General features: G+C 37.5%; 1 protein-coding gene across 1 annotated transcript; it reads right to left on the bottom strand.

The window, feature by feature from the left end:
* Window positions 1-127: 127 nt before the first annotated feature.
* Window positions 128-27,911, bottom strand: Nufip2 (nuclear FMR1 interacting protein 2). The gene is made up of 4 exons (XM_077800979.1): window positions 27,567-27,911; window positions 21,043-22,767; window positions 10,853-10,885; window positions 128-8,522 (listed from the first exon to the last, which is right to left on the bottom strand). Exons 1-4 carry the CDS (start codon window positions 27,844-27,846, stop codon window positions 8,470-8,472), a joined length of 2,091 nt encoding a protein of 696 aa, XP_077657105.1. The 5' UTR covers window positions 27,847-27,911; the 3' UTR covers window positions 128-8,469.

Here is a 27,911-nt window from a genome sequence, read left to right as displayed (position 1 = left end):
ATACGGAGTGAGGGGACATTATCAATGTCAGTATCTTTTAAGTTTTCAATAGGCTTTTTTTTAAAGTTAGAGCACACAAAAGATAACACAAACACCCCAGAAACTTTAAAATTTTTTTTATTCACAATGTACACTTATTATCTCTTAATTTGATTCTACAAATCTCAAGGTTTTTTTTTTCTGATAAAATAAGTAAATCTGAGTATGGTTGTAAAGTGTTTGTAATGTATATTTTTAAAACACTGAACATTAAGTAAGACATCAATAAAGGAAGATTATCATGTTACTGACACTTCCTCAGAATCCATGACATCAGAAACTGCTATAGCAAATTCCTAAAGCATTCAGCAAAGGGTAAATTTCTGGTCACTGTTCTTAAATCTAGAAAGTATCTTTTTTTCTGGGCAAAACATTGAAAAATGTTTTTGAAAGGGGGGGGGATGTCTTCTAACAACTGTAATCTACTAATTATCTTCTCCCCCAAATCAAGAATTCAGCTCCTAAATACCTATGCACACAAGACAGAAATTACTTTGCTCCTCCAATGTTCTAAGACTGAATACAAGTGGACTGACAAATGCTGAAGAGTAGCCAAAGCCATTTACAAGGATGCCTGCTACACCTCCTGCATTTTTTGCCTTTGAGGCCATGCATTATGGGCCACCTTTCAAGTTTTGACTAGTAGTTAGTAGTTAATTAACTGCTACTATCAATGAAGATACAAGAAGGTTTGTGTTTTCAAACTCAACATACATACTTGAGGATACAGAATTAACCCTCTTCTATACACGGGAAAAGCTATAAAATGGAAATATTTCTTTGTCTAGGAGCATAAGGAAAATACCATTAGTAACACCTTCTATTTAAATTTATTAACCTTTCCTACAAAGGTCCTGAAGAAATTAAAGACAATTTTAAAAGATGATTTGACAAGACCTGGCCAGTACATCTATACAACCTTATTTATACACATACATGTGAAGTAAAGCTATTTAGTACATGCAAACTGCAGCGACTGAATCAAATGTGCCTGACTTCTAAACTTTTTTTAATCAGCGTGAATATTTTTTATAAAGATACACATTACCTTTAAAACAATCTGTGCTTTAAGTAACTGAGTGAAACTAATTTCAAACCAATCATTTGGTAAACCAAATTTATGCTAAAGCAATAAAGCTATTTAGGCTATCCTACCTTTAAGCCAGCTTTAAACCATAAATTGTCAGAGCTCCATGTGGCAAAGGTTCTTACTTCATTTCAGTTTGAATTACTTCCCATTTCTTTTCCATGAAACAAACCAATATTCACTGAGAAAGAGCATCCAATAATTTATAAGGGGATAAAACTGCCCTGTTTCAAGAAAAGCCCTTTAATAATACAAGTCAAGCTCTTGTTTAAACTTAACTTTATTAATACAGGTGCCAATTAATTTTCCTCTCTTCTAGTCCCACTCATAAGCTAGCTCAGAAGTGTAGTAACTTTGAGCCATGTTTCCAAAGGTGGTAAAACTAAGAACAGCAACATAATAAGGACAGGTCACTTTTGGTAATGACACACAAATTAAACTTTCAAAACATGTGCATAGCTTTATTCATCTACTTAGATCTAACCTTTTCACGGAGCTTCAGCAAAATTCAAGTGTGCAAAATGCATTTCTAAAACGTAATGCAAGCAAAGCTTTTCACATTTACACTGGCAGGAAATACAGAGAAACTAACAAGTCACATTAGGGAGAGTTCAGTTCAGATCTTTTTGTTTTTAATGACAAGAATTGCACAGTTTATCATTTTGAGACAATTGTTGCAGACATAAATATTTAAAATTTTCTAAGCAAGGTGCTTTAACAATAAAAAAAAAATTTAAGTTGGAAAGAGCCAATAACTTGGATTAAAGCTCACACAGAATTCCCAATTAACCTGGACTCCATTATCTCCCTATACTTTGCAAACAATGCTTAACAACACTTTTTATAACACTAGAGGAGACAGCAAGCTCAAACTTTTTTCAAAGCACACAAGAAATGGTGTCATCACATTACTTAAAGAAGGTGCTAAAGGGGCAGGAAAGGAAGTGAAGAATCCTTTTACTATTTCCCGCTACAGAATAGCCACTAACAGACTTAAAATTAAAAAAAAAAAAAAAAGAAAGAAAATCACTTCCCCAGTTTATAAAATAGTTCCAGTTTGACAAGATCTATAACTTTTAACAGAGAGCACCAGTTGGGCAATAGAATGAGCATTTCATACTGCATAAAAATTAGTGAGGTGGTTAAGAACCATCAACTATCTCAGGCATTACTACATGGTCTTTCCAAAAATTTTTTAATATACATGCAAGGCACATTGATATAAAAATAGATCTCTGGCCAACAAATATATTAAATAAGCAAATTAAAATTTTGGCTCTGCAATATTGGCAACATCAAAATATAACCAGATAGCTTTGGACCACACATCATTCTCATATTCCTCCACCTCGTTTGGTGTTTCCCCTGCATTGTTTTGGGTTCCATCTCCTTCAAGTTTGGGGATGTGCTTGAGAAATTCTTTTCCTTTTTTCAAGTAGCATTCCTACTATATTTAAAGTTTACCTTTGCTAAGTAAAAATATACTAGAAAAACAGAAGAGTTGGGAATTTTGACTGATTTAACTAAAACTGACTGGTTTAGAACAGCATTCTCTTTTGTATATAAGCAAAAAGTAAGTTCCCCAGTTCAGATAGCAGATAATTGTTTTCTAAAAGAATAGCAACTTCCTTTAAGTCATTCTTCCTCTTTTTGAGGCAAAGGGAATAATAGAAACAAAACTAAGATTTAAAATATTTTTCAGTAGTAGAAGACATTTTAAGGCCAAAAAGTGTAATATTAAGCAAATCTTTTACTTTCCTAAGTTATTGTCATTCATAGGCCAATACCAACTATGGATTAGCTACTTGTACAGATTCCCTCCCAAAGATAACTGTAAAATTCACTCACTTTTGTTAGTGGCTGTGCTACAGAAAAGGTACCAAAGCAACCTATGGTATATGTATGGTATATAGTAATGTAAAAAGTGCATCACATTCTTAATTTTCAATTTTTCATAGCAGCAGCAGGATTAATCTAAGACAGAAAACAGTTGTATTTTCATTAAAAAAAAAACACCTATCGAAATGTACTCAAGATCATAAAAGGATTCACCTCTTTAAATGAGAAGAGACATTAGACAAACAAGGGCAAACTAAAGGCAATCATCCATATTTACATATTAAAACTTTTTTGTTAACACCAAATCTTTACACTAGATCTAGTAAAAGAAATAATGCATTTTAATAAAGCAGATGTTACTAAAGCAGTATCCATTTTTGGAGCCTTTATTAGTTAGCACCTGAGGAAAAAAAGGGTATATAGAAAGCTATGTAATTTACCTCAAGTTAATTTGTTGGTCTATATAGACTACAACTTAAGATATACAGTGAAAGTTAAAACTGGACTGGAAAATAAACATTTGTAAGTGTTTTTAATAAGGCTGTAGAAAAGGGATACTGCACTATCAGAAAATGGCTTCAGAACCCTGAACACAAAACTTTATGTATAAAGAGGGAAGTTTGAATCAGCAACTATCACGTGAGGATGGGTGTTCCATAGTTTCTAGCCCATATTTGACATTCCCAGTAATATAAAAGCAATATACCATTCTTGCTTCACTGGGTGTTTATTATTATGGAGACAACTTAAAAAAACATTCATAACATTGCTGGGATCCTTTAACTACTTTAAGATCTTTCTTGAGCAGCAAAACGGTGTGGAACTTAGAACTCAGTAAAGCAGTGAGCAGAGTCGATGTTTCATCATTCTTTAAACCAGCTCCCGGTGGTTCTGGTTCTCACATCTGAATAGACTGATGTTTAAAAAGAAACCTTTAAAGACACTCATAGCAGAAGCCCATCTTTTTTCACCATAAAAGAATCCTGGTGCCCAGTCAATTAATAAAAGCAATATTGACTTTAAGAACTACCATGCCTCTGGCAAATTGAGAGCAGCAAAGTCTAGCCTTGTCCTCTGCCCTTTCCTTTTCCTTAAAATCTAGAAGTAGGGCTATCAGAAAACACCATCTTATTAGAATCCACCTGCTGGTGCAGCATCAACAGGTCTTACCATAAAAATTGTCATGCTTGTATACATTTGTCCTACTACAAATATCAATTCTGCAGTTAGCACATGAGGGATCATGTGTTATTTGAGGACATGGCCCAGAGGCACTCCTATGCCCATATCCCTTGGAAATTGCACTTTTAATTAATTTATTTCTCCTAAGAAAGCCTTACAAAAAAATGACTCCCCTCTTTATTTGGTGGAATTTAAAATTAAGCAAAGCCCTATTATAATTTCCTTGCCTGTGGCCATTTGTTCCATGACAATTTCACACTAAGTGGCTTTTTAAAAAAAAAAAAACTTATTGGCAATTACAGAAAAAAACCCATTAGATGCCTCTAATATGAGTTAGCAACAAACTTAACAGCCAAATATGAAACTACTGCTGCTATGTCATATTTTATGAAGAAATACATTTTGTATTGTGGACAACTCTTGATAGCTGAGGTTTGTCATTTTGCCTAAGAACTGTTCTTAAAAAAACAAATGCAGCACTTTTTCTTTTTAAGTTTTTGCAGATTCTGAGTGGTGACTAAGTATGCAAATGATTAAGGACAGCAAAATTCTAAAATGGAGACAAACTAGCCATTTATTTCAAGGAAAAAAATAAATAAAACAAGCTGCCATTAACAAATCCCTAGTTATTGGCTATCTCCTCCTAAAAAGCAGGGGAGGAAGATGGTGTAAATATATTTTATGTTAATGGTTCATTACTAAGGAGGTTAGAGGAAAGGCTATGCAATTAACTTCAGTCCAGCAAAGTGGGGGTGAATAAAGAGAAAGATGAATACACCCTGTCTTTTGTGGGGACATCTACACAAGAGTGGCATGTGACACAAAAGCCTACAATCAAGACAAATTTAAAAAAAGAAATCTTCACCCATAATTAGTATCTTCATAGCTATTAAAAAAATAGGTCATAACTTCATTCTTAGTGCCATTTTTCAAATACTACCCCTTTAAGGATTTAAACCACCTGACTTTATTCTGTGTAATGAAAACAAATGGCACAAAATAAATACAAGTTTCATTCTGAATACTAATGTCTTATACACATTCACTAATCTTTTATCCTTCCCTCACATACAAGCACCCAACACACAAACATGCATGCATACACACAACCCCACACACACACCCATAGACACACACAGCTTTTTCAGTCTTTTTAATGGAGGGATGTTAAAAATCCCCTCTAGACTGTATTTGGTTTATGCTACAGTACTAATACTCTGAGTCGAAGGAAAATTTTATAATGAACAGAAACACATTGTTATTTAAATGTGCTAAATTAATCACAGCTGAAGTTTGTTTAGAAGCTTACACAAAAATAATCAGAAAACAGATCAACTCTTCAGATTTTTTTAATAAGTGCTCTGTAAGGAATTGTGTGAGGACCTAAGGAGAAAGATTGCAACAAGTAGAGTTAAGTGTAACCAAACAGCACAAAGGAGAATTTGTCCCAAAGTCCTGCTTGTACCTAGGCAATTAAGTCCATTAACCCAATGCCCAAAAATACTGACGGTTAATATGATGGGGCACTAGGGTTCCCAGAAAATTAAGAAATTCCTAACCACTATAATATATACCTCTAATCATATAAATTTCAGTTCAGAAATAAAAGTGAAATGTTGCATTGTTTCATTTAGAATTGAGACTCAAAAAAACCTTTGGACAAACAGAAGGGTTACATTCTCTTCAGCTTCTCTGAACCCAGAGGCCTGAGGGATATAGGAGGGAATTAAGAAAGCAAAGACTTTTTAAAAAGTATTTAATTGTTGCTTCCAAGGTAAAGGTAAAGCCCAATTCAGATGGGGGTTGGGGTGTTTTTTTTTCTTAAATATATGTTCATTCAACTCTGTATGTCACAAACCAAGAAAGTTTGTGAGTTGTGAAACAAAAAAGCTTTAAAATTCCAGGCAAGCAAAATGGACATTTAAAAATAAGAGGTGTGGGGTGAGGGTGGGGATCTGGCCCTAAGACAAGTGGTTACACAAGGCAATTGAACACACAGCAGAACTTTAAAACCTGTAAAACAAACTGGAGCCTTTTTTTTTTCTTTAATCAACCTTTTATCTTTTTTTTTTTAAACTTTTTGAAAATTTTTATTAAAAAAAAAAAACACAAAACACAAGATTTTTTTCACTTCAGTATGTGGTATGTTGCATTTTCCAGTTTGTTCAATGCTTTAAAGCTCAAGGATGCCTCTGCTTTCAATTGTACATGGGCCTGAAGCATCCTAGCTTTTGGCAAGCAGGCAGGAGACTCAACAAAAATCAAAATAGGAACAAGGCAGACTAAATGCAGGGCACATCTGTAAACATATTATACATTTGAAAATTACAATATCAGTAAAAGTGATACAGTTTACAGGTGAAATGAAACTATCTGGAACTGGCCTACCACAAGTTTCTGAACCTGGACTGATACAATAAGTTATTATATATATATATATATATATGTATATATATATATTATGTATAAAAAGTTTTGTTTACATCAAGTGGAATTGGCAATCCATGCTTATAACTTTTTAAAAAATCTAAGCAGGGCAGAAATCCAGACTAAAAAGATATTTTCTCTACTCTACATTGAGTCCAACAGCTTCTTTCATGAACTACTTATTAAAAGCCTCAAATAATCAACAAAACAAGAAAACCATCCACACTACAGTCGCTCAAAACTGGACATTTCTTAAGCAAAGGGGTAGAGCAAAAAAAGCAGTTCCTTTCTCCCCAGATATTCCTAGGGGATCCAGCTTATTTTATTAGAAGACTACAACTCTATATAAATGCCCTGCTATTTTAACCTGTATTTGACATACATGGATATACTAATTTCTCTCTGTGTGTATATGTGTGTGTGATGTTATGCTGTGTCAGGCCAGAGAACTTGTTATTATATCACTAACATCACCCAATCTTAAATTGGACCCTTAGTTTCTACACACACACACAAAAAAAATTTATTTCAGCATGCTATACACAAGCTGCAGTGCAACAGGATGGCAATGTGATGATAAGACAGGGCTAATGCTCTTTTCTGCCCAAAAGAAAATTTCAGAATTTCACATTATTTTCCTTAAAAACCCATTTTGCTCTAGTAATAAAATATATTTACTAAGATATAATTAGAAGCTAATAAGCTCAGAAGTATAATTTGCATGAAAGCACACCTTCTATAAGCAGGGTTTATTACCTCCTCACTGGCTAAAAACATGAAAAGTTTAGTTTTCATTGCCTTTTTTTCTTCCCCTTTTAGATTTTGCAGAGAAATCAAGAGAATTTACAGAAAAGTACAAGTTTCTCTTAGATGTTTGATGAAAAACAAGGAAAACTGCACATTTAGTGTTAGTGACAGAGAGCAAGTCTGGAGCACCTACAGTTGAAAAGCAGAATATATTTTTGCTCCCAGTTATACAATTACATTAAAATATGGGCAAAGGATTCCCCCCATATCTAAGCCAATTGCTTGTTCTGCAACTTTTCTTTAAATGACACTCATGGATTCTTCAGTTGTTAAAAGTTCAACATATAACCAAAACAAGTTAACTATGTACCCACCAACTACTCCAGAATTGTAGAACTTCAATGCCCTCCCCTATCCCCACCCCACAAAAAAACAAAAGGAAAGAACAAAAAGATTTCCCTAATACCCCACAGAGGCTGCTTAAACTCCTGGCAAGACATGCAAATCATATTTGCTAAAAAAAAAAAAAAAAAAAAAAAAAATACACCCCTGCAAACTTCAAGGCATTTATCCAGCATTCTCGCAGGGCTCAAAGTAAAACCAAAAGATCAAGGGAGGAGTAGGGGAAAATGTTGAATCATTCTGGGTTCCCCGTGATTAGTGTATCACTTTAGTCACAGAACAAGATACAGAGATCTTTTAAGTGGATTTGCCTTTCCAGTGGGTCATTTGTTGCCCAAGTTGATGACAGCAGGAACTTTAGAACCACGCTTGTAAGTCTGTATTCATTAATCACTTGCATTCACACTTAAACAAAAACTTACAAATGAAAAGGAAAAAAAAAGAGAAAAAAAAAAAAAAAAAAAAACAACAAACTATTCAGTACCGGAGATTAAATAACCATGTGTAGTCTCTTGAAATAAATTTGATTCCTTAAGAAGTCTAATTACTTTCAGTTGCCTTTTTTTAAATAACTATATATATATATATATATATAAATGTATATATATATATTTGTATATATTATCCTGTGATTCTACTTATGGTTCCTCTGCTGCGTTGAAGATCTAGGAGCATAAAAGCCTTGTGTCCCCCATGAACGGTGGCTCTAATGCTGCAGAAAGGTTACAAACAGGCAGTCTGGTCCTTCATTGATCTGGACTATCCATGGCTTCATTGTAAGTGATTATCCTTTTGGGATCTAGAGGGAAGGTTAAAAAAAATGTAAAGATAAGAAATGGAATCCCAAAATAAAGCCTAAATAATCATAGTTTAGGTTGCCCCCTCTTATTAAAAACACAATTTAAAGGCTACTCTTTATAAATACACATCCAATCCAGTTTCTTAACTCAAAAAAAGTAAGTATTCCGGCACTCCAACTGATTCCTGCAACAGAGTCCTCTAACTTATGATAACCTCAATTCCTACAGACTAGCAATGGCTAAGTTCATTTAATAAAAGTTTTCTTTATATGTTTCTCTGGATTACAAAAGTAGTAAATTTGAGGGATTGGGGTTGCAACTCAGTGGTAGAGAACTTGCCTAGTAAGTGTAAAGCACTGGGTTCAATCCTCAGAACCATGTCTACGTATAACAACAATAACACAAAAAGTAAACTTAGCCAGGCATGGTAGCACACACCTGTAACAGGAGGATCACAAGTTCAAAACCATCCTCAGCATCAGCGAGCAACTCAGTGTCTCTAAATAAAATACAAAATGGGTTGGGGATGTGGTTCAATCCTTGAGTGACCCCGAGTTCAATCCCAAGTACCAAAAAAAGGAAATCTGAAAAAAGTGGAGTCCCTTCCTTGCAAAAAACAAAACCAAAAACTTAAAACCATCAAATCTTCATACAAAAAACAACAACAAAAACCACTTTCCTCTTGTTCCTTTCAGCAACTGAAGTTAAAATTTATTTTAACTGGTACAGACTGTCCAACAAGGACCAATTTAATTAAAAACTTAGCAACCAAAAACTTCACTGTAAAGTTTTTGATGTTAGTTCTAATCATGACTCATTGATTCCTTTTTATTTTCCTCAGGACCACCAGCCTTCATTCTCAGCAAAAGCAGATGCTGTAGCTCAGTGGTAGTGTGTGTGCAAGGTCCTCTGTTCAATCTCTAGCACCAGTGCATGCACACATATGAAAAGAAAAGTAAAAAAAATTAAAAGCCTAGGGATCTTCTGGGTTCAAAATATAAAACTGTCAGAATATGCCTGGGCAAAGCCTGCAGGGGTATTCTAAAGTATTAAATTTCTATTACTTAGCTAAATGCTCCCATTTTCTGAAGGGACAATGCAAAATAGACAAACTAATAAAACTTGTCACCTAGTGGAAAATAATAATGGCCTGAAAATAGTAACATAGAACTTAAGCTCATATCAGCTTAAGAATCAATCTAAGGCTGGGATTGTAGCTCAGTGGTAGAGCGCTTGCCTAGAACATGTGATACTGGGTTTGATCCTCAGCACCATATAAAAATAAAGAAAATAAAGAATTGTGTCCACCTACCAAAAAAAAAAAAAAAAGATCTAGTCCAGAAATTATGTAATATCCTTTCTGGGACTCCAAGGCCCACCTTCTGGCAATCAATTATGAAAATAATGCTCATTTTTAATAGTAGTCACTTTACAGTACAAGGTAGGTCTACTTTTGAAGGGTATATTTTCTTTTTTTTTTTAAAGAGAATTTTTAATATTTTTATTTTTTAGTTCTCGGCGGACACAACATCTTTGTTGGTATGTGGTGCTGAGGATCGAACCCGGGCCGCACGCATGCCAGGCAAGCGCACTATCGCTTGAGCCACATCCCCAGCCCCCTTGAAGGGTATATTTTCTAATCTGTTTTTTAAGTTGTGTGTTTGATTAGGAAAGTACCCCCCCCCAAATCTAAATATTTAAGAAAAAGACTTGACCCTAAGAAACAAGGTGAGGTCAAAGCTGCAGTTAAAAAAAAAAAAAAAAGCTGGAGTAGTGTTAGGACATTAGGGGAACCTACATTCTAATCCTGCCACTCTCTAGTTTCTATACCCTTGATATTTTAATATATTTAGGGAAAAGGCAAACAATAATTAGTATAACCAATTTTAACTTTTTGAAGATTCCAAATAATCCACATGTTGATTTTTTTCTTCCCTCCTGCTAGTCACACCTTGGTTATGGGAGGGTGAAAATAATTGTGTGCGCCCGCCCACGAGAGTTCCAGAGACTGAATCCAGGATCCCTTGCATGCTAAAAACACTATATCCTTACCCCACTGATCTTCCTTTCTATCAGAGTAAAAAAACAATTCACTGCTTTGTCCAGCAACTGGAGTATTTTCATACTTATAGTATTACCTGATCCTTATATGGCATATTTATAGTACCTGATCCTTATATGGCAGTTAGTGCCTTGTGACTGCAATAATTAAATAGCACAAAATACAAAATGTATTTGGTAGGTCACTTCATCTGTTATTCCCAGCCAAAAAGAATATGTAACAACTGCTCATTAATACTAACATTTCAGGTAATCTAAACATTCTTACCTTGCTTCTGCAAATTCCAAATAGATTCCATTTCTGCAGGGGAAAAAAAGAAAAAGGATTATTTTATGACAACTTTCAAGGAACAAATGCTTTTTCCCTTAAAAAAAAAAAATACACATATATATAACCTAGACTGATTACAGCTAGGCTAGGGCTGAAAATAACGATTCTACAAAGCACTGATGTCTTTCTGTAATTCTTTTTTTTTTTTTGAACTAGGGATTTGAAACCAGAGGTGCTCTATCACTGGGCTACACCCCCAATCCTTTTTTTTAGTTGTTGATAAGACCTTTATTTCATTTATTTATATGTAGTGCTGATAATCGAACCCAGAGTGCCTCACACATGCCAAGCAAGTGTGCTTCTGCTGAGCCACAGCCCCTTTTTATTTAAAGACAGGATCTCCCTTAAATTGCAGAGGCTGGCCTTGAACTTGCAATCCTCCTACCTTAACTCCCCTAGGTGCTGGAATTAAAGGCTTGCAGCACTGCCCCCTTCTAAGAGATGAACCTATAATTCTTAATTGCCATGTTTAATACAGAAAGTTGATTACTGTTATCTGAAATTCGCAGAACAATTCTATCTCCACTAACAGCAAAGTCATGCACAACAATGTTATAAATAAAATGGTATTTCAACAGCTCATCATTATTAAAAAAAAATAAAAAAACCCACCCACCCACACAACCAAATACTTCATGGCAACTAATCACTTCTGAAGAAGTCTTTTGGACACAGCATTTATCAAAGTTGATTAAATCTGATGCTTAATATAAGCATCCAGACATTTGGTTCTACCTCTAAACTATACCTACTTGTCATTTTAACCCATAAGGTCAATATGCCAACCCATACCCAGTGACTAACGACAAGATCCTCATTTGCTCCAATTTCATTCAAAACATCCACAAGGAGCTTATTTGGCATTTTCATTAAGAAAACATGAACACACCCAAATGATAGCAACAGAGAAAATGCAGGACAAATTCTACCAGGCATACAAGAAAGCTTCACAAGAGATACCTGAAGCCCTGATGAGTAAGACAGTAGATGACTATTATTCTATAAGAATCAAAGAATCGACCTTGAAAGGAAACACTGTACCTAGGACATAAGGTAAATTAAAAAACTACTTAGTAAAAGGAACAAACTATAATAAAAATTAAGAATAAATATTTCTCTTATGGTCATACAACAGTTATTTGGAAAAGCTGAAGATTATTTTACTCTATTTGGATTCTGTGTTAAGTGTAATCTAATTTATTAGCAATCAATATAAAGAAAAATAAACTGGAGCTCATGAGAAGGGATGTATCTGGACACCAGTTATAGCTAAGTCACAATCTAACCCCTCTCCAGGTTTAAATGAAATTAAATGTATAGACCTAAAATTGTAACTGTCATCTGCATATGGATGGGGAAAGGAAATAGTATATATACTCTCTCCCTGCAATGAGCCAAGATCAAAACCATATCTAAAGTTTAACATACAAGAGAATTGGATGAGATTATCATAACTTTGTGTAGTATGAAAAAGGAACTCAAGTAATGTCAAAATTTAAGGAACAGAATGATAGAGAGCAAAGAAATTCAAAGTAGATAATTTAGGGAAGGAGTATTCAACTATGATGATTCTTAACCAGTATTAAGACACTTGCAACTTTCTAGCCATCTATTCCCTTTTATTCAGCCCAATGCCACGGCCCTGGCTCAAGTATAGTGATAACTACAATTTACATACCTACATTTCTATTTTCTATAAAGCAGGCACTCTACCAACTGAGCTATATCCCCAGCCCTACAATTACCTTTTAACTTGCCTCTTTGCCATCATAGTCAGTCCAGCTTCACTTTCAATGTTTACCACTCTTCCTTTAAAAAGAATTCTGAAGGTTGTGTTTGCCTTGCATACACAAGGCCCTGGGTTCTAATCCCCAGCACCCCAAAACCAAAACACAAATCTGAGGGCTGGGGTTGTAGCTCAGTGGTAGAGCGCTTGCCCAGCTTGTGTTGAGGCACTGGGTTCAATCCTCAACACCACATAAAACAATTTAGAAAAGAGCAACTTTTACTTAAATCTAACCAGACATGGTGTCACACACCTGTAATCCTAGTGACTCAGAAGGTTGAGGCAGGAGTACTGCAAATTCTTCCCATAGTGCTTGGTACTATAAATACTGATTTGAATGAAACATTCAAATAAGCCAGGAAATAATACAACATAAAGTAGTAACTAAGTAAGATCCCCTTGATACCACTGACATTCAACTTTTGACCTCCCAAAACAGCAATTTCATATGATCAAAACCGATTTAGTATTCAATTCTAAAATTTCTCAAAGAAAAAGGATGAAGTTATGAATCAAAGTCAACTTGAAACTTATTTTGTCTTTAAAATTGAACAATGATCCTATTCTCTGGTTAACAAAATGTTAAAAATTAACATCTAAATTGATGTTGATCAATACATAATAGAACTCTCAAAATAAAAAGTCAAGCCAGATACAATGTTGCATGCCTGTAATCCTAGAGGCTCAAGAAGATGAGGCAGGAAGATCAGGAATTCAAAGACAGCCTCAGCAAAAGCCAGAGGCTAAGCAACTCCGTAAGACCCTGTCTCTAAATAAATACAAAACAGGGCTGGTATGTGCCCAAGTTCAATCCCTGGCACCTAGCTAACTAACTAACTAAATAAATAAATAAAACATAAGGCCAACTCCCATAATTGTGAGCCCTAAGCCAATCTACAGTTAATCACACTTCTCAATCACTTAGAAACCATTTTATACCAAATTCCTTAAGATTCAGCAATCATGGTAAGATCTTCAATTTCAATTCTTTTTCCTAACCTAGATTTACCTATCTTTTGATGATACAAACCATCCCAATACTATGTTTTCCTATTCTGATTTCCTTTCTCAACTAGTCAACTGTACATCTGCCTATTCATTTACAAAGAAATCTTTCAGGGGGTGGGGATGTGGCTCAGTGAGCACTTGCTTGGTAAATGCAAGGCCACAGGTTTGATCCCCAGGACTTGAGTGTGTGTGTGTGGGAGGGGGTCCTTTCAGAAATCTCACCTATTCATTATTTTTTCAATTTGACTGTAACTAGAAAGAGGTACATATTTTCAGATAACTTTGATTTATGGCAGTTAGAAGTCACCACCTTTTCAGTAAACAATAAATCCTTCATCCCCAATTTGAAGCACCAACCAATCAGAATAAGCACGATAGTCTGGACCACCTCTAAATCCATAATAGAAACTTAACAATTTGGTTTTGTTACTTTTCTCTTTTCTACAATACTTATTCTAATCTGGTTCATACTGTAAGGGTGAAATATCAAATTCAACCTGCTTGGAATAAAACTTGGAAAGATGAGGCAGGAAGATCAGTACTTGACAACAGTACTTGACAATTCTACTTTAATAGCATGGGTGATTTTTTATTTCCTCCTTACTTAAACTAGTAAAAACTGGGGCTTAAATTTCAGCTTCTTTAAAATTCTTATAAGTGATCTTTTGGATTAATACCAAAATAAACTCATTATTATTGTATTAATAAAGCAGACATAATAAGAAATCAACCAAGCAATATAGATACAAAACTGGCAAGTCACTAAGGTTCTTAAACCATCTTAGGGATTATTATGTCCTATGAGAGAAAAACAAGGACCCTTTCCCAATCTAGGAAATTCAACCAGAGCAAAAACTTAAAATTACAGTACTATAGTATGCACGTGATTTTCATATTTATGATTAAATATTGTATCTTTACATTTCCTTTGCAAATGGTGCCATGTCGGTGCATGTATCCATGCTGATGACATTAACTTTTTTAAAAGTATTTTTTCAGTTGTAGCTGAACACAATATTTTACTTATTTATTTTTTATGGTGCTAAGGATCAAACCCAGCACCTCACACATGCTGAGCAAGTGCTCCACTGCTGAGCCCCAGCTCCAAACATTAATTTTTTTCCCAATATTTTTAGTTTTAGATGGACACAATACCTTTATTTCATTTGTTTTTATGTGGTGCCAGGGATTAAACCCAGAGCCTCATTACTACCAGGCAAGCTCTCTACTGCTGAGCCACAACCCAAGCCCCCAAACATTAACTTTTTATAACAGATGTTTAAATTTTATATTAGTAAATGAAAAAACAGATTATGACATTCATGACACTTTTTAAAAAATTTCTCAGCTGTGTGGTTTGAGTTTCTTCAAATTGTTACAAATCTCCAAAATACAATCTGCTATATGTAAGTGGACCCCTGCAATTGCATATAATTCCTTTGTCAGTTTTATACAACAATTATCTACAATTTATCTCTTCATATTCCATTTCCCAAATCCTGTAGAAATACTTCAGTTCTCTTGTGCCCTTTCCCAATCTAAAAATTTTTTATGAGTAAATGTTTGTTATAAGTTCAAAGGAGAAGACCTTTGTTATTTCTCTACTTGGAATATCCAAGAATCTAACTGATCTTCCACTTTACATGGTCACCAGAAAAATGGGGAAGCAGGTTTAGGGCTGTAGCTCAGTGGCAGAGTACTTGCCTAGCATGGGGAGGGCCCCACCTGCTACCCGCCCCACACACACACACAAAGAGGAGGGGCAAAATGAAAAGGAAACTTGGGGGAAACAACATTGTCCAGTTGGGAATCTTCTGCCAACTATGCTCTCCTCATCCATCTATCTTTCTTTCTTTCCTTCCTTCCCTCCCTCTGTACTAGAAATTTAAACTGAGACTCTATAACTGCCACCCCCAGTCCACTATTCTGTTTTCTTAAATTAAATATCTTCCCCATCCATCAAAACTTATTTTAAATGCTCCTTAAAAACAAAAGACTCTGTTCTTTTCCTACTTTCACTCCATTAGAAATTCTCTTCCTTCACTATGACATTTAAAATATTGCATTATACACTGTGTATTGTTTTATCCTCTACCTGATCAAATTCTGTAAAGGAAAAGATTCACCCTGTTGAAATAATTTTTCCATAAGTAAGCAAAGTACTGTGCCTACATAGGTACTTCAAAAAGGAAAGGAAAAAATACAGAAAATATTGTTCAACTCCTTAGTTAAAAAACAAAGAACAAAAAAACTACAAAGTATCTGAGAAAAGATTACTTACACTGAGTAAAACTCTTATACCTATCATTCCCAATTGCAACTGGCAATCAGAACCACCTAGAGAGCTCATTTTTTACTTTAGAAACTACCTCAAATCTAGTGAACCAAACTATCTATACCAATAACCTACCATCTGTGGAGATAGTAGAGAAATTTTTAAAAATTTTATGCAACAGTCTACAGTTACTTAAGGAATATTTTATACCAGTAGTTTCTCCATCTATAGAAAAGACACCTCCCAAAGATTAAAGAAAAAGAGCATCAGAACTTAAGTAGAGTTACTATTCCTCCAAAGTAGTTGATTTAGGGTTCATACACCCTATTTTTAGGACAATCACCTTAACCTTGTATTTTTACTGTATTTCACATTAAAAATTTTTTTATTTTTGATCATTAACTAATTTTACAGTCAAGAATAGCTTTCATGTTCTCAACCAAATCAAGTACATTAAAAAAAAATTTTTTTTTAAGATTTAGTTATAGATGGACACAATGCCTTTATTATTTATTTTTATGTGGTGCTAAGGATTGAACCCAGGGCCTCACATGTGCTAAGTAAGCACTCTACCACTGAGCTACAACCCCAGCTTCCTCAAATATAAATCTTGATCATCTCTCTAGGCTCTCTGTGTGTCAAGTCAAATTTACCATATCTTTTTTTTTTTTTAAGGCGGTGCTGGGGATTAAACCCAGGGCGGCCTTGTACATCTAAAGCAAACATTCTGTACCAACTGAGCTATATCTCCAGCCCCCATATCTTATTAGCTTCATTAAAATGTCAGCATTTCAAGTGCTCTATATTCTTCAATTAACTATTAGCCAGGTAAGAAAAATAACAATGCCCTAGGTTTGATCCCAGCACCAAAAAAGTCAAGACCAAAAAGTCAACCAAATAGACACTCTTATCAATCTCTTATTGAGGCTTTAAATGGCCAGGCCATTTAAAAAAAAAAAAAATAGAGTTAGAAGCCTTTGAAGACAAATCAGAGTTTCATTAAACTAAGAATTCTGAGTAAGCTACTTCAAAGGAGGTTAAAAGTTACACATCTTGGGTATATGCATTAAGAGCTATTACTAGCCAGATACAGTGGTACATGCCTATAATCCCAGGAGATCTAGAGGCTGAGGCAGGATGGCGAGTTCAAAGCCAGCCTTAGCAACTTAGTGAGACCTGAATATTAAAAAGGGCTAGGGATGTGGCTTAATGGTTAAGTGCCCCCGGGTTCAATTCCTGATACAAAAAAACAAAAAGAAAATTTGTAAACACTGTACATAAAAAAAAAAAGTCCACAGACTGGGAGAAAATATTTGCCCATCACATATCTGAAAACAGAATAACCAGAGAACCCCTAAATCTCAAAAAAAAAAAAAAAAAAAAAAAAAGCAAACCAGGTCTAAAACTGCAAAGCACTTAGACATTTTCCCAAAGATATACAAATGGCTAGTAAGTACATAAAAAGATGCTAAACATTACTAATCACTGGGAAATGCAAATCAATACTACAAAATACCAGCATGGTGCAGTGGTGCATTCCTGTAATTCCAGTGGCTTGGGGGGATGAAGCAGGAGGACTGTGAGTTCAAAGCCAGCCTCAGCAATTTATGAAGGCCTTAAGCAACTAGAGAGACCCTGTCTCTTAAAAAAAAAAAAAAAAAAAAAAAAGGCTGGGGATGTGGCTCAGTGGGTAAGTGCCCCTGGTTTAAAAGAACCAAACTACAAAATACCACCTCTTACAACCAATGGGACGGTTACCATCAAGTAAACAAAATCTGTGTTGGCAAGGATGTGGAGTAATTGGAACCCTTGTGCACCACTACTCGTACAATGCCAAACAGTATGGTGATTCCTCAGAAACTCAGAATTCTATCATATGATCTAGTAATCCCATTTCTGGGTACATACCATCAAAGAACTGAAAGCAGGGTCTAATAAATATTTCTACATTTGTCTTTGTAGCAGTATTATTTGTAATTGCTAAAATATGCAAACAACCTAGGTGTCCCAACACAAATGAATGGATAAAGAAATGGTGGTTGCCAAGGTTTCTGAGGAGAAAATAATAGTTGTTTAGTGTCTAATGCGATTGTTGCCTGGCATTGTAGTACACACCTATAATCCCAGTAGTTCAGGAGGCCGAGGCCAAGAGAAGAACAAGTTCAAAGCCAGCCTTAGCAATCTGGTGAGGCCCTATCATAAAATAAAAAGGGCTGGGGATGTGGCTCAGTGATCAAGCGGGATCCCTGGGTACAATCCCAGTGCTCCCCCTCCCCAATAACAATGCTTCAAGGCCAGGTGCAGGATGTGAACCTTTAGTCCCAACTAGGCAAGGCCAGCAAATTTTACAGCATAATATATATCAAATGCTAAGAAAAATCCCCAAAACTGTAATTCCCATAAATCAATTTTTATGCTTTATTTTATCTTCCCTTCATAGCTGTTAATTGTTCTGAATTACATTTTTAAAAACCCACAGTACTTGTAAGGCTGCTAGAAACTAATGCTAAACCGAAAAAATGTACCATCCCTGCCAAGACACACTGGCACATTCCTATAACTCCAGCTACCAGGGAGACTGGGGAAGAGGGATCCTAAAATTATGACAACTCAACAAGACTCTGTCCCAAAATTAAAAAAAAAAGGGGGGGGAGCTGGTGACCTAACTGCCTACCAGAATGCTTGCCTAACAAGTATGAGGCCCAATACCACAAAATTAAGTGACACACCTTCCTATCTTAATGAATGGCTTATTTCTGAAGTTAGGACTATACTACAGAATAATACAGGTGCTCTTAATATGCCAATAAGCCCAACTGATTATTACCTCTTCAAAAACTTTTAAGTTTTCATTAAAAAAATGTCCAAAACTCAAGTTGATGTACTTCACTAGAACAAATATTCTCAATAACATCAACAAAACAAAACTACCCTTATGAGGCATTTAGTTTATCTAAACCATTGATATCATATTGTAATTAGTCCATGTATAAAGAAAATGCATGGGCTGGGGCTATAGCTCAGTGGTAGAGTGTCTGCCTCGAACGTGTGAGGCACTGGGTTCAATCCTCAGCATCACATAAAATATATTGTGTCCAAGTAAAATTAAAAATATATTTTTTAAAAAAGAAAGAAAATGCATACAGAAATAAGCAAGTCAATACTTCAATTTAGAAAGGCCTGCAATTTTACATTAAAAAAAATGCAAGGTCTAGCCTGGACAAATATTAAGACCCCATCTCTTAAAGAAAAAAAAAAAAAATCACCCATAAGACCACCAACTAACCTACGACTTAAAGGAACATGTCAACATACTTTTTGGAGGTACCCTACTTTCCCAAAAACATCCAGCTTCTGGTAACTCATATTTACTTACAAAGAGAGGAGCAAGTGAAGACAGGTAAACTATCTGTTAGGATTCCTACCCTAAGACTTCCATCAATCAATCCTTATTCCCATTTCTTAAAGGAAAAAAAATATGAAGAGGACTTCCATTCATTTTATTGTCCTCCAATCTGAAAATAAGATATGCAGACTAGGTAATTCGGTTAAAAGGTCATATAAACAACTTTGTTATTCTTCTCTGAGGCAATGATTTCTTTCAGGCTCCCTGAAAGAACTGGCAATTACCTCATCCCTACAATCTGATAGGCTACCCCCTTTTCTTGGGAGTTCCAAGTCACTGTTTGAATAAGCCCATGTTAAAGATGGGAATGTGCAGTTCATATTAGGTATGCACACGCAAATGGGGTGTGACTTTATTAGGGGAGGGGGAGAAATGAAGCAGAAGGGGTAAGACTAAAATCCATTATTTTATATATCACCATTATCTCATTACTTTAAAGTAGTTATATAATTCAACCATTTTTTTTTTTTTAGTTGTCAAGACTTTATTTATATGGGAATTGAACCCAGTGCCTCATACACGCTAGGCAAGTGTTCTACCACTAAGCCACAACGCCAGCCCATTCAGCCAATTTTTAAGATCAAAATCAGTGTTGGGTGCCCACACCTGTAATCCTCAGGAGGCTGAGGCAGGAGGATCACAGGTTCAAAGCCAGCCTCAGCAACTTAGACCCTCTCAAAGAAAAAAATAAAAAAGAGAGAGGGGGGATGTTGCCCTGTGGTTAAGCGCCTCTGGGTTTAATCCTGGAAACAACAAAATTAAAGTCATATTATAAGAAAGTATTAGCATGGAATTTGAAAAATATCTGGGTTTTATTAAAATATTAGAGACAGGGTCTTAATATGTTGCCTAGACTGGCCTCCAACTCCTGGGCTCAAGCAATCCTCTTGTCTCGGCCTCTCAAGTAGCTGGCACTGCAGATGCAAACCACTGCATCCACAACTGGTTCCCTTTTAACAGGCTTTGGAGCTATGAAAAGTACAGATTCCCAAGCACTTGGTCTCTACAATGCTCATAAACAAATATGCTCGACATAGTAACTTGTCTAAATTCTTTCAGTTATCATTCAGCACCCATTATTCCTTGTTATAAGAAAAAATAGTCTGACATTCCATCTTCTTTGGACTCCTTGAAAAAACACTGTTCTTATTCATTTTAAGCAAATTAGTACTACTAAATGCTTCACTAATAAAGCAGCATATGATACAAAAGCAAAGAAGGGAGTATCTGCAAAGCACACTCTACTGTAATATATAGCTAGTAAAAAGAAAAAAAAGGAGATATCTGTGCAAAGGAAATAATTTTTTAAGACCCTTATGAAAACATAAGGTAATCCATTCCTTGAGGTAATCTGCCCCCCTCACCACCAATATACATACACCTCTGTAGTCTCTGAACTAGACAGGGTCAATTATACCTATTTATACAAAAATATCTTAAGTTGAAAAACTGAACATTTTTTCGAAACTTTAACCATACTATTTCCAAAGATCCTGAATTAAGACATTCTTGTCTTTGCTAGTTGCTTCTCCACTGTCATTCTCAACTAAGCTCTCCAGTGTCTTAAAGAATCACAGAATATTCAAAATTTACCACAAACAATATGCTAAATTGGCCAATAAGAATCTCTGTATAAGAAACAAATGAATTACCTTTAGTGTGATATACAATAGCAGCCCTCAGGTCAAAAGAACCCCAGCTATCATTCCTTTCTAGGCCTCTCTGGTATCTCTGTTCTTTGGCGGAGCCTAACAAAGTGTTCGTAGGAGAGGCCAGAGGATTTTGATTTTCTATCTCGTAGTCCTTTGAGAGAAACACTAAAGCACCTTGACTACTGGTGTCTGCTTTCTGCAGGTCACCTATATGACTGGGTTCCAAGGATAAGGCTCCACTCTCACTAACAGTCCCAGGTTTTAGAATGCTACCCAGAACTTGAGGACTAGTCCGTTTTTCCAGCTCATAAGCCTTGGGAAACACAGGATGCTCCGTTCCTGAGGGGATTATTTCAGCACCCTGTGAAACCAAAGTGGCAGGATATTCTCCTTGAAATGTCACCTCCATCACTTTATGATCTGATGACTTCCCAATAACAGTCTCAGGGCCAGCACTGGGCTCATTTATAAATGATAAACCCCACTGATTCTGGAAGATATCCCCCAGGTTTTGCTGATCTGTCTGAGAGGGCAGATCCACTTGTGCTGTGCTCAACAGCACAGTTTGCATATTTGAAGGATAGATAAAAAGGCTAGACTTAATTTGTTCAACAGCTGCTGAAGTTAAACTCATGTCTTGGAGTACTGAATCAGTTCCAGAAGAGACGGGTGTTAGAGTATTAGCAGCAGTAGTTAGCAGTGGCTGGCCCCCTGAAGGATACACACTTCCATCAGTCCCTGCTAAAACAGGCCCATTGGAAAAGTTGGCAGAAGTAACAGATTTCAGTGCTGACATAGGGACCTGGGATAACCGACTTGAAGACTGGGTCTGAGTTTCCCCAGCAGATGACGATGAAGATGAAGATGAAGATGGTGAAACAGAAGAATTCTGTATAGTTTTGTTGAGGTTTTCCTTAACTTTGCTTGCATAACTTATTTTAGGAACTATTTTAGCACTGCTATTGTCCACTGGAAAAACTGGGGGTGGTTTAAATAGGGTCCATGAGTCCTCTTTGGAGGCAACAGCTGAGGCATGCTTTCCTTTGGGCCGATCATCAAACTTTTTGCTGCTCACACCAGGTTTAATATCTGAACTTTTACGAAGTATATCACCCATGGCAGGTTTTCCTCGAGTTGCTCCTCCAGGCCCAGTCTCATATTTCCAAATGGGCTTTGAACCATCTACTCGATTTCCCTTTTGTTCACTATAGTCAGGCTTGAAAGTTTCAAGTCCCTGTTTTAAAGTTGGGACGCTAGTCTCTTGTTGCATTATTTTGTCCTGCACTAAATTAAGGTTTTCACAACCCTTGGCACTATTGCGCCTCGCTTTCCTTTTTTTAGGAGTGGTATATCCACTCTCAGATCCACTACCATCATTATCTGCTCCTTTGCCCATATAACCATTAGTAATGTAGCCTGAATTATTTGTTACGACACCATTTGGAATTGCTACAGTATCGGTCTTATCTACAGACTGGTTTTCTCCAGATTTATTTTCGTAAGACTTCCCATTCTTTTTGTCCATACTGTTTTTCTGAATGAAATTCTTGGTTTTAATTCCTGCTTTCCCAAAGGTGCTGGCCTTTACAGTCTGCTTCAGGCTAGTGTCTACAACTTGCTGGTTGCCATTGAGGACCCTGGAAATAGGGTTGGTAGCTTCATCAGAACCCAGGCTCTTTAAAGATATTTCTCTTTCTCCAGCATTACCATTTATTTCACCATAGCCTAAGGGAGAGAAAAAAAAAAAGACTTAAAAAAATCACAACATTTAAATTAAGTGGCATCTAACACATAAGGGCTATTTACTGTGCACTAGATACTATGCTTAGTTGTAAGTTTGTTATTACTTCATATCTCCCCAAAAAGACACTTGTAAGTTCCACTTTACAAATTAAAAAATGCAATCTACTGTTAAGCAGAGGCAGAACTAAGCCATGCTTCAAACCAAAATCCACAGTATCTGAGAGAACACGACTACCTCTTAAGTATGCCACAACACCCCTCAATCTAAGAATTAACTTGCCCATCATCCTCACAAACCACTGTAAATTTTCCTTACAATTAAGAGTAGATCTACCCTCTGGGCAAAAACCAAGTTTTATTGATTTAACAACATTAAAAGGAAATTAGGGCTACGAGTTCCATACTTGAGCCCCTGAACACAGCAAAACAAAGGGGTGGGGGAATAGGAAACAAGATTTAATTTCTATGAAATCCTGAGTGGTCAGTGGTCACCAAGTAGTATCCATTGCATCTATCAGAGAAGCTGTAACACTTACAAACTTTTTCTAATAGTCAAATTCATTTTGACATTAGATCATACGATACATTAAAAAAAAAACACACCTGTATACCAATGTTTCTAACTCTTCTAACCCATGTTTTCTTTATTTTTCATTTGGACAAACAAATTCTCACAGAGATGAAGTAACTTACCCAGGTCACAAAGTGGCAGAACTGGAAATCTGAACTCCAGTCTGGAACCCACAGTTTCCTACCACTATGCAACACTGCCTACTCAAGAAATGAAATATTTACTAACAAAACTTCAACCAAAGAAATCTAATTTTCAAGTGTTATGTTAATTAGATATTAGATATAACGAAAGCCTTCAACCACCCAAAAGTTAACTCTATGATTATAGGTGATTCAATTGGGTTAACAACTTTTTCTACTCTCTTACCAGTATACTAATAGTGATATTAGTTATCTACCTTCCTTTGAAAAGTTTACAAAACATATCCTGGGGTCAAGTAAGCCATTAGAAACAGATATGCAGGAGAATACACACACATCCATTTATGGAAGTTTTTCAGGGTGGAGATCCAATATGAATAAAAATTATTTGTTTTTAATTACTTTCATTCATGGTGTTAAAACCCCTGGCCTACCTATGAAAGCTGAAAAGCATGCGAGTTTGTATAATATTTTTCTCTTTCAAAATTTGTTTTAATTTCCTACATGGTAAATACTGATCAATATAAACCACATCAAAAACTCTTTGAGGCCCTCAGCTTTAAGATAAATAATAAGGGGAAATTAAAATCTTTTTGAGCCTGAGAACCATTATGTTTAAAACATGATATAGAACAGTTGGGAAAGATTCACAAAGAGTTCACTAAAACTTCAGAGAAAAAGATGGAAATATTGAAAATGAATAAACATTGTCTTCTATTATATAAACTGCCAGAAAATAATTCAAGGTTATCATCATTTTAAAAATAGTGGTATAAAATTTGTACCATGAGAATACATTTCATAAAAGTTCTTAACTTCTGCAGTATTACATTTCCATTATTCGGCTATCCTACAGCCAATCAAAAAAATTTGGTGGAAAACTTCTAAACTATATAACAAAAAGGAAGAGATCATTGTATTTTAGGATGTTTTCTAAAAGGTTTTCTTTAGGAAATCACAAAGTTCTAAAAGGATGTTTTTAACAGATAGAACTATACTCCTGTATAACTCTGGACCAAAGACAAGAATGACCCACATCACTAACTATGCAAACAGGTTAAACAAATGGCCCATTAGTGATAACTTTTCAAATTCCAATTTATGATAAGCAGTCTTAAATACAAAAATAAAAAATTAAAATAAAATCCAATGTCCAAACTGCACTGAATGAAAGCAAAGATTCTAGTGAACTAAGTTTACTATCTATGGACTTAAATATCAGAAAAATACCAGAAATCGCCAATAAAAAATAGCTTAGTCACTGTACTGAACCCCAAACTTCTTTACTTTTTCTGTGCTTGGGATACAACCCAGGGCCCCATATGTACCAGTCAAGAGCTGTACTAAAGAGCTACATTCCCAGCCCCCACCCAGAAGTTTTAAGATCCAAAAGAAAGACAAAAAACTCATTTACTTAACTACATAAAAAATGTTCCCATGGCAACTTTGTGGGTATTGTATAAAAGTATGCCAGAGAGGCATTTTATTTTTAAAGCTTAGGTCTTTAAGAAAAATGTAAACATTAAATTACTGAAAGAAATTAAAAGACTCCTGGTTTAGGGATGCCATGTGACCCCTACTTCAAATAGACTCAGCAAAACTAAATTCTGATACATCTAGTGTTTGGATTAGAAACTGAAATTACTCAACACGTTTGGTCTTCTCTTGCGCCCTCTTCTGGATAAAGAAAAATGATTCCTTTTTATAGGTTTGCGGGTAATGGGTCATAAAATCCCACCTCAAGAAATTACAGATAACGTTTGAAAAATAACCCAATGTTTTCTTAGTTATTAGCATTGCACACTCTGAATCAACAGTACTGTGTGACTAGGCAGCACATTAATGCTCACCCCAAATTGTTCACATTCTCTCAAAATTGCTAAGCTGTTTCCCTTCTTATTCTTTATTCCAGGATAAGACATTGAAGAATGCCACCTTGAACAGATCAGGGGCTGCTTCTACTGATAGAGAGGAGCTCTGCGTTAATAACCTGACTGGTAAAACACAATTTAAAACCCAAATAGTAATACTGCCTTACATATTCCAAGCAATCAGGTAATGAGGTAATACTTTTCATCTTTTGAAAAATCTAATGTTAAAAAGAACCAGTATTATATAGTTCCTAACAATTTAAACTGCTCCAAATTCTTAAACTCTTATAGATCTGTGTGTCCTCTACTAAACACCTTAGGTTCACCACCCCCTAAAAATGGAAAATCTGATATGCCAATTTCAATCTTCAAGTTACAGCACATCTGCAACAGAAAAGCTTGTTAGTTTTTCTCCAGCTCTCAATAATTGCTGGTATTAAATTTGACATGCTGGATTTAACATGCGCTCTCTAGCCTTCATATCTCAATTTATGAAGAACCCATATTAAAAAAATTGTGCTTGATTATAAACTTTAAAGCTTATTTCATCTCACCAAATGACTTTTTCCCTCAAAAATCAATTGGGAATCAATATCGGTTCTAAAATGCGAAAAACATCTTTCATGTTATCATGGAAAAAGACTCATCTGAGGCAAAATGGTAGTGGATCCAACCTCATGGAGGAGCCACTTCAGTTCACCCTTAAGGACAAGAAAGGGGTCAAAAAAACTGCCCGTCTTCCGTATCCAATCAAACATTTGTTTAATCCCTCCCCTTAAAGACACTGCCCCAGCCCAGAAGGTTAAATATTGGGTGGGGAGACGGATGGAATACGGTTTGGGGGTTTTAACCCCCCTTTTGGTAGAAAATGAGCCGCTCGAAAGAAAAGGCCCAAGTGAAAGCCTCAGAGGCGGAGTCGTGAGCGAACCTGGCAGGAGACGAGGTTCCTGTGGCAGAGAAACTCGTGACCGGGGAGCTTGGTTCCCGCTGGGTACCCCACCCGGCCAGAGGCACCGCCTCAACCCAAAATGAATCCCCCGGCCCTCCTGCCCAAAGGATCTCCGCGGCCGCCGCCCGGGGCCTCCTTCCCCTCACTACGCTCCTAGTCCGGCTCCCCGCCCCGACCGCCCGCGCCTCCCGCCGAACCCGGGAGCGGGAAACGCGGCCGCAGGCGCGCGGGGCTCGGCACAGGCCGCTCCCCTCGTGGCCGCTTCCCTCCCCCACCCCAACCGCCCCCGCCCCTCACCCCAGGGACCCGCCCGGGGCCGCGCGGCCGCCACCGGGTTACACAACCCGGCCGGCGCCGGGGGGAGGGGCGGCCTAGGGACCGGGGGCGACGGTGCCCCCGAAATGCTGGGGGATAGGCGATGGCCCGTGGGGTTCCCGGGTCGCTGGCTCCGCCACGCCGCGTGCCCCTCTACACCCTTTCCCCTCCGCTCCTCAGTGGGCCGGAGTCGGTGACAGGAATCGGCTTCCAACATGGCGGACAGGAAGCGGCCCCGCGAGGAGGAGAGAACATTCCAGCCGCGCCGGCTCTGGGGGGAGCGGGCCCGGGGCGCCGGCCTCGGGAGGAGCCGCGGGGCCGGACTGCGGGGTCCGGCACCCAAAAAGGGCATTTAGGAGTGGAAGTGACCCCAGAGACCAGGGGTCCCAGTCACCCCCCACGACGGGGGGAACCCCAAGGCCACAGGTGGGCTTGGGGTGGCGGGTGAGGACGCTTCCTTAACTCAGTCCACCTACCCACTCCTCGCCGCCAGCAACAGGGCCTCGCGACACTACCCGGGTCGGGATTCGCTAGGCCTTCCTGAGTTACACCTCCAGGGGATTTTTAGGGGGGTAGGTTCACCCCATTTCAGGACTCCCAAATTAAGGTAACTCAGGGCCACAGAAAGGTGAACGGGAAAGGAATAAGGCTGGATCATCAAGGCCGACCCTGCGGGTCTCCCTTCAGCCGGGGCGGGGGCCGGGAAGGTCACGCTGGCCTGGTTGGGCCTCTCCCATGCCTAAGAGAATGAGAAGGTGCTGCAAGCCCCTCCGCCCTGCCCGAGCTTCGGGAGAATGAAACGGGGCATCCCCAGACCCCGAGGAAACACACACACACCCCGACCCCGTCCGCGCTTTTCAGATCTAGCCCCACCCCCAACCCCCCGTCCCCCACCCCCAACCCCCTTCCCCCACCCGTCCTCCCTCCCAGACCTGTTTTCTTCTTCGGCGTTTCCTGGTGCTGCTGGAGGGTGTGTTTCTGCTCATGTTTCAGAGGCTTTGGCTGGGCCTTGGGGCTGCCCTCGGCTCCATGCTGCAGGTATTGGTGAGGCTGCTGGTGATGGTGGTGGTGGTGATGGTTGTGGCTGTGGTTGTAGAAATAATAATGGTGGTGGTGGTGCGGCTGCTGCTGCTGCTGCTGCTGAGGATGATGGTGCGGATGGTGGTGACTGTGATGGTGCTGAGGCTGTGGCTGGCCGGGCTTCTCCTCCATTGAAAGCGGCTGGGACTCCCTGGCTGAGGCTGCGGGCTGCTGCACCGTCAGGATCTGAGGCTGCT

The sequence above is a fragment of the Urocitellus parryii genome, chromosome 7 (assembly GCF_045843805.1).
Source record: "Urocitellus parryii isolate mUroPar1 chromosome 7, mUroPar1.hap1, whole genome shotgun sequence".
Taxonomy (NCBI): domain Eukaryota; kingdom Metazoa; phylum Chordata; class Mammalia; order Rodentia; family Sciuridae; genus Urocitellus; species Urocitellus parryii.
This window is presented reverse-complemented; position numbering and strand designations above follow the sequence as displayed.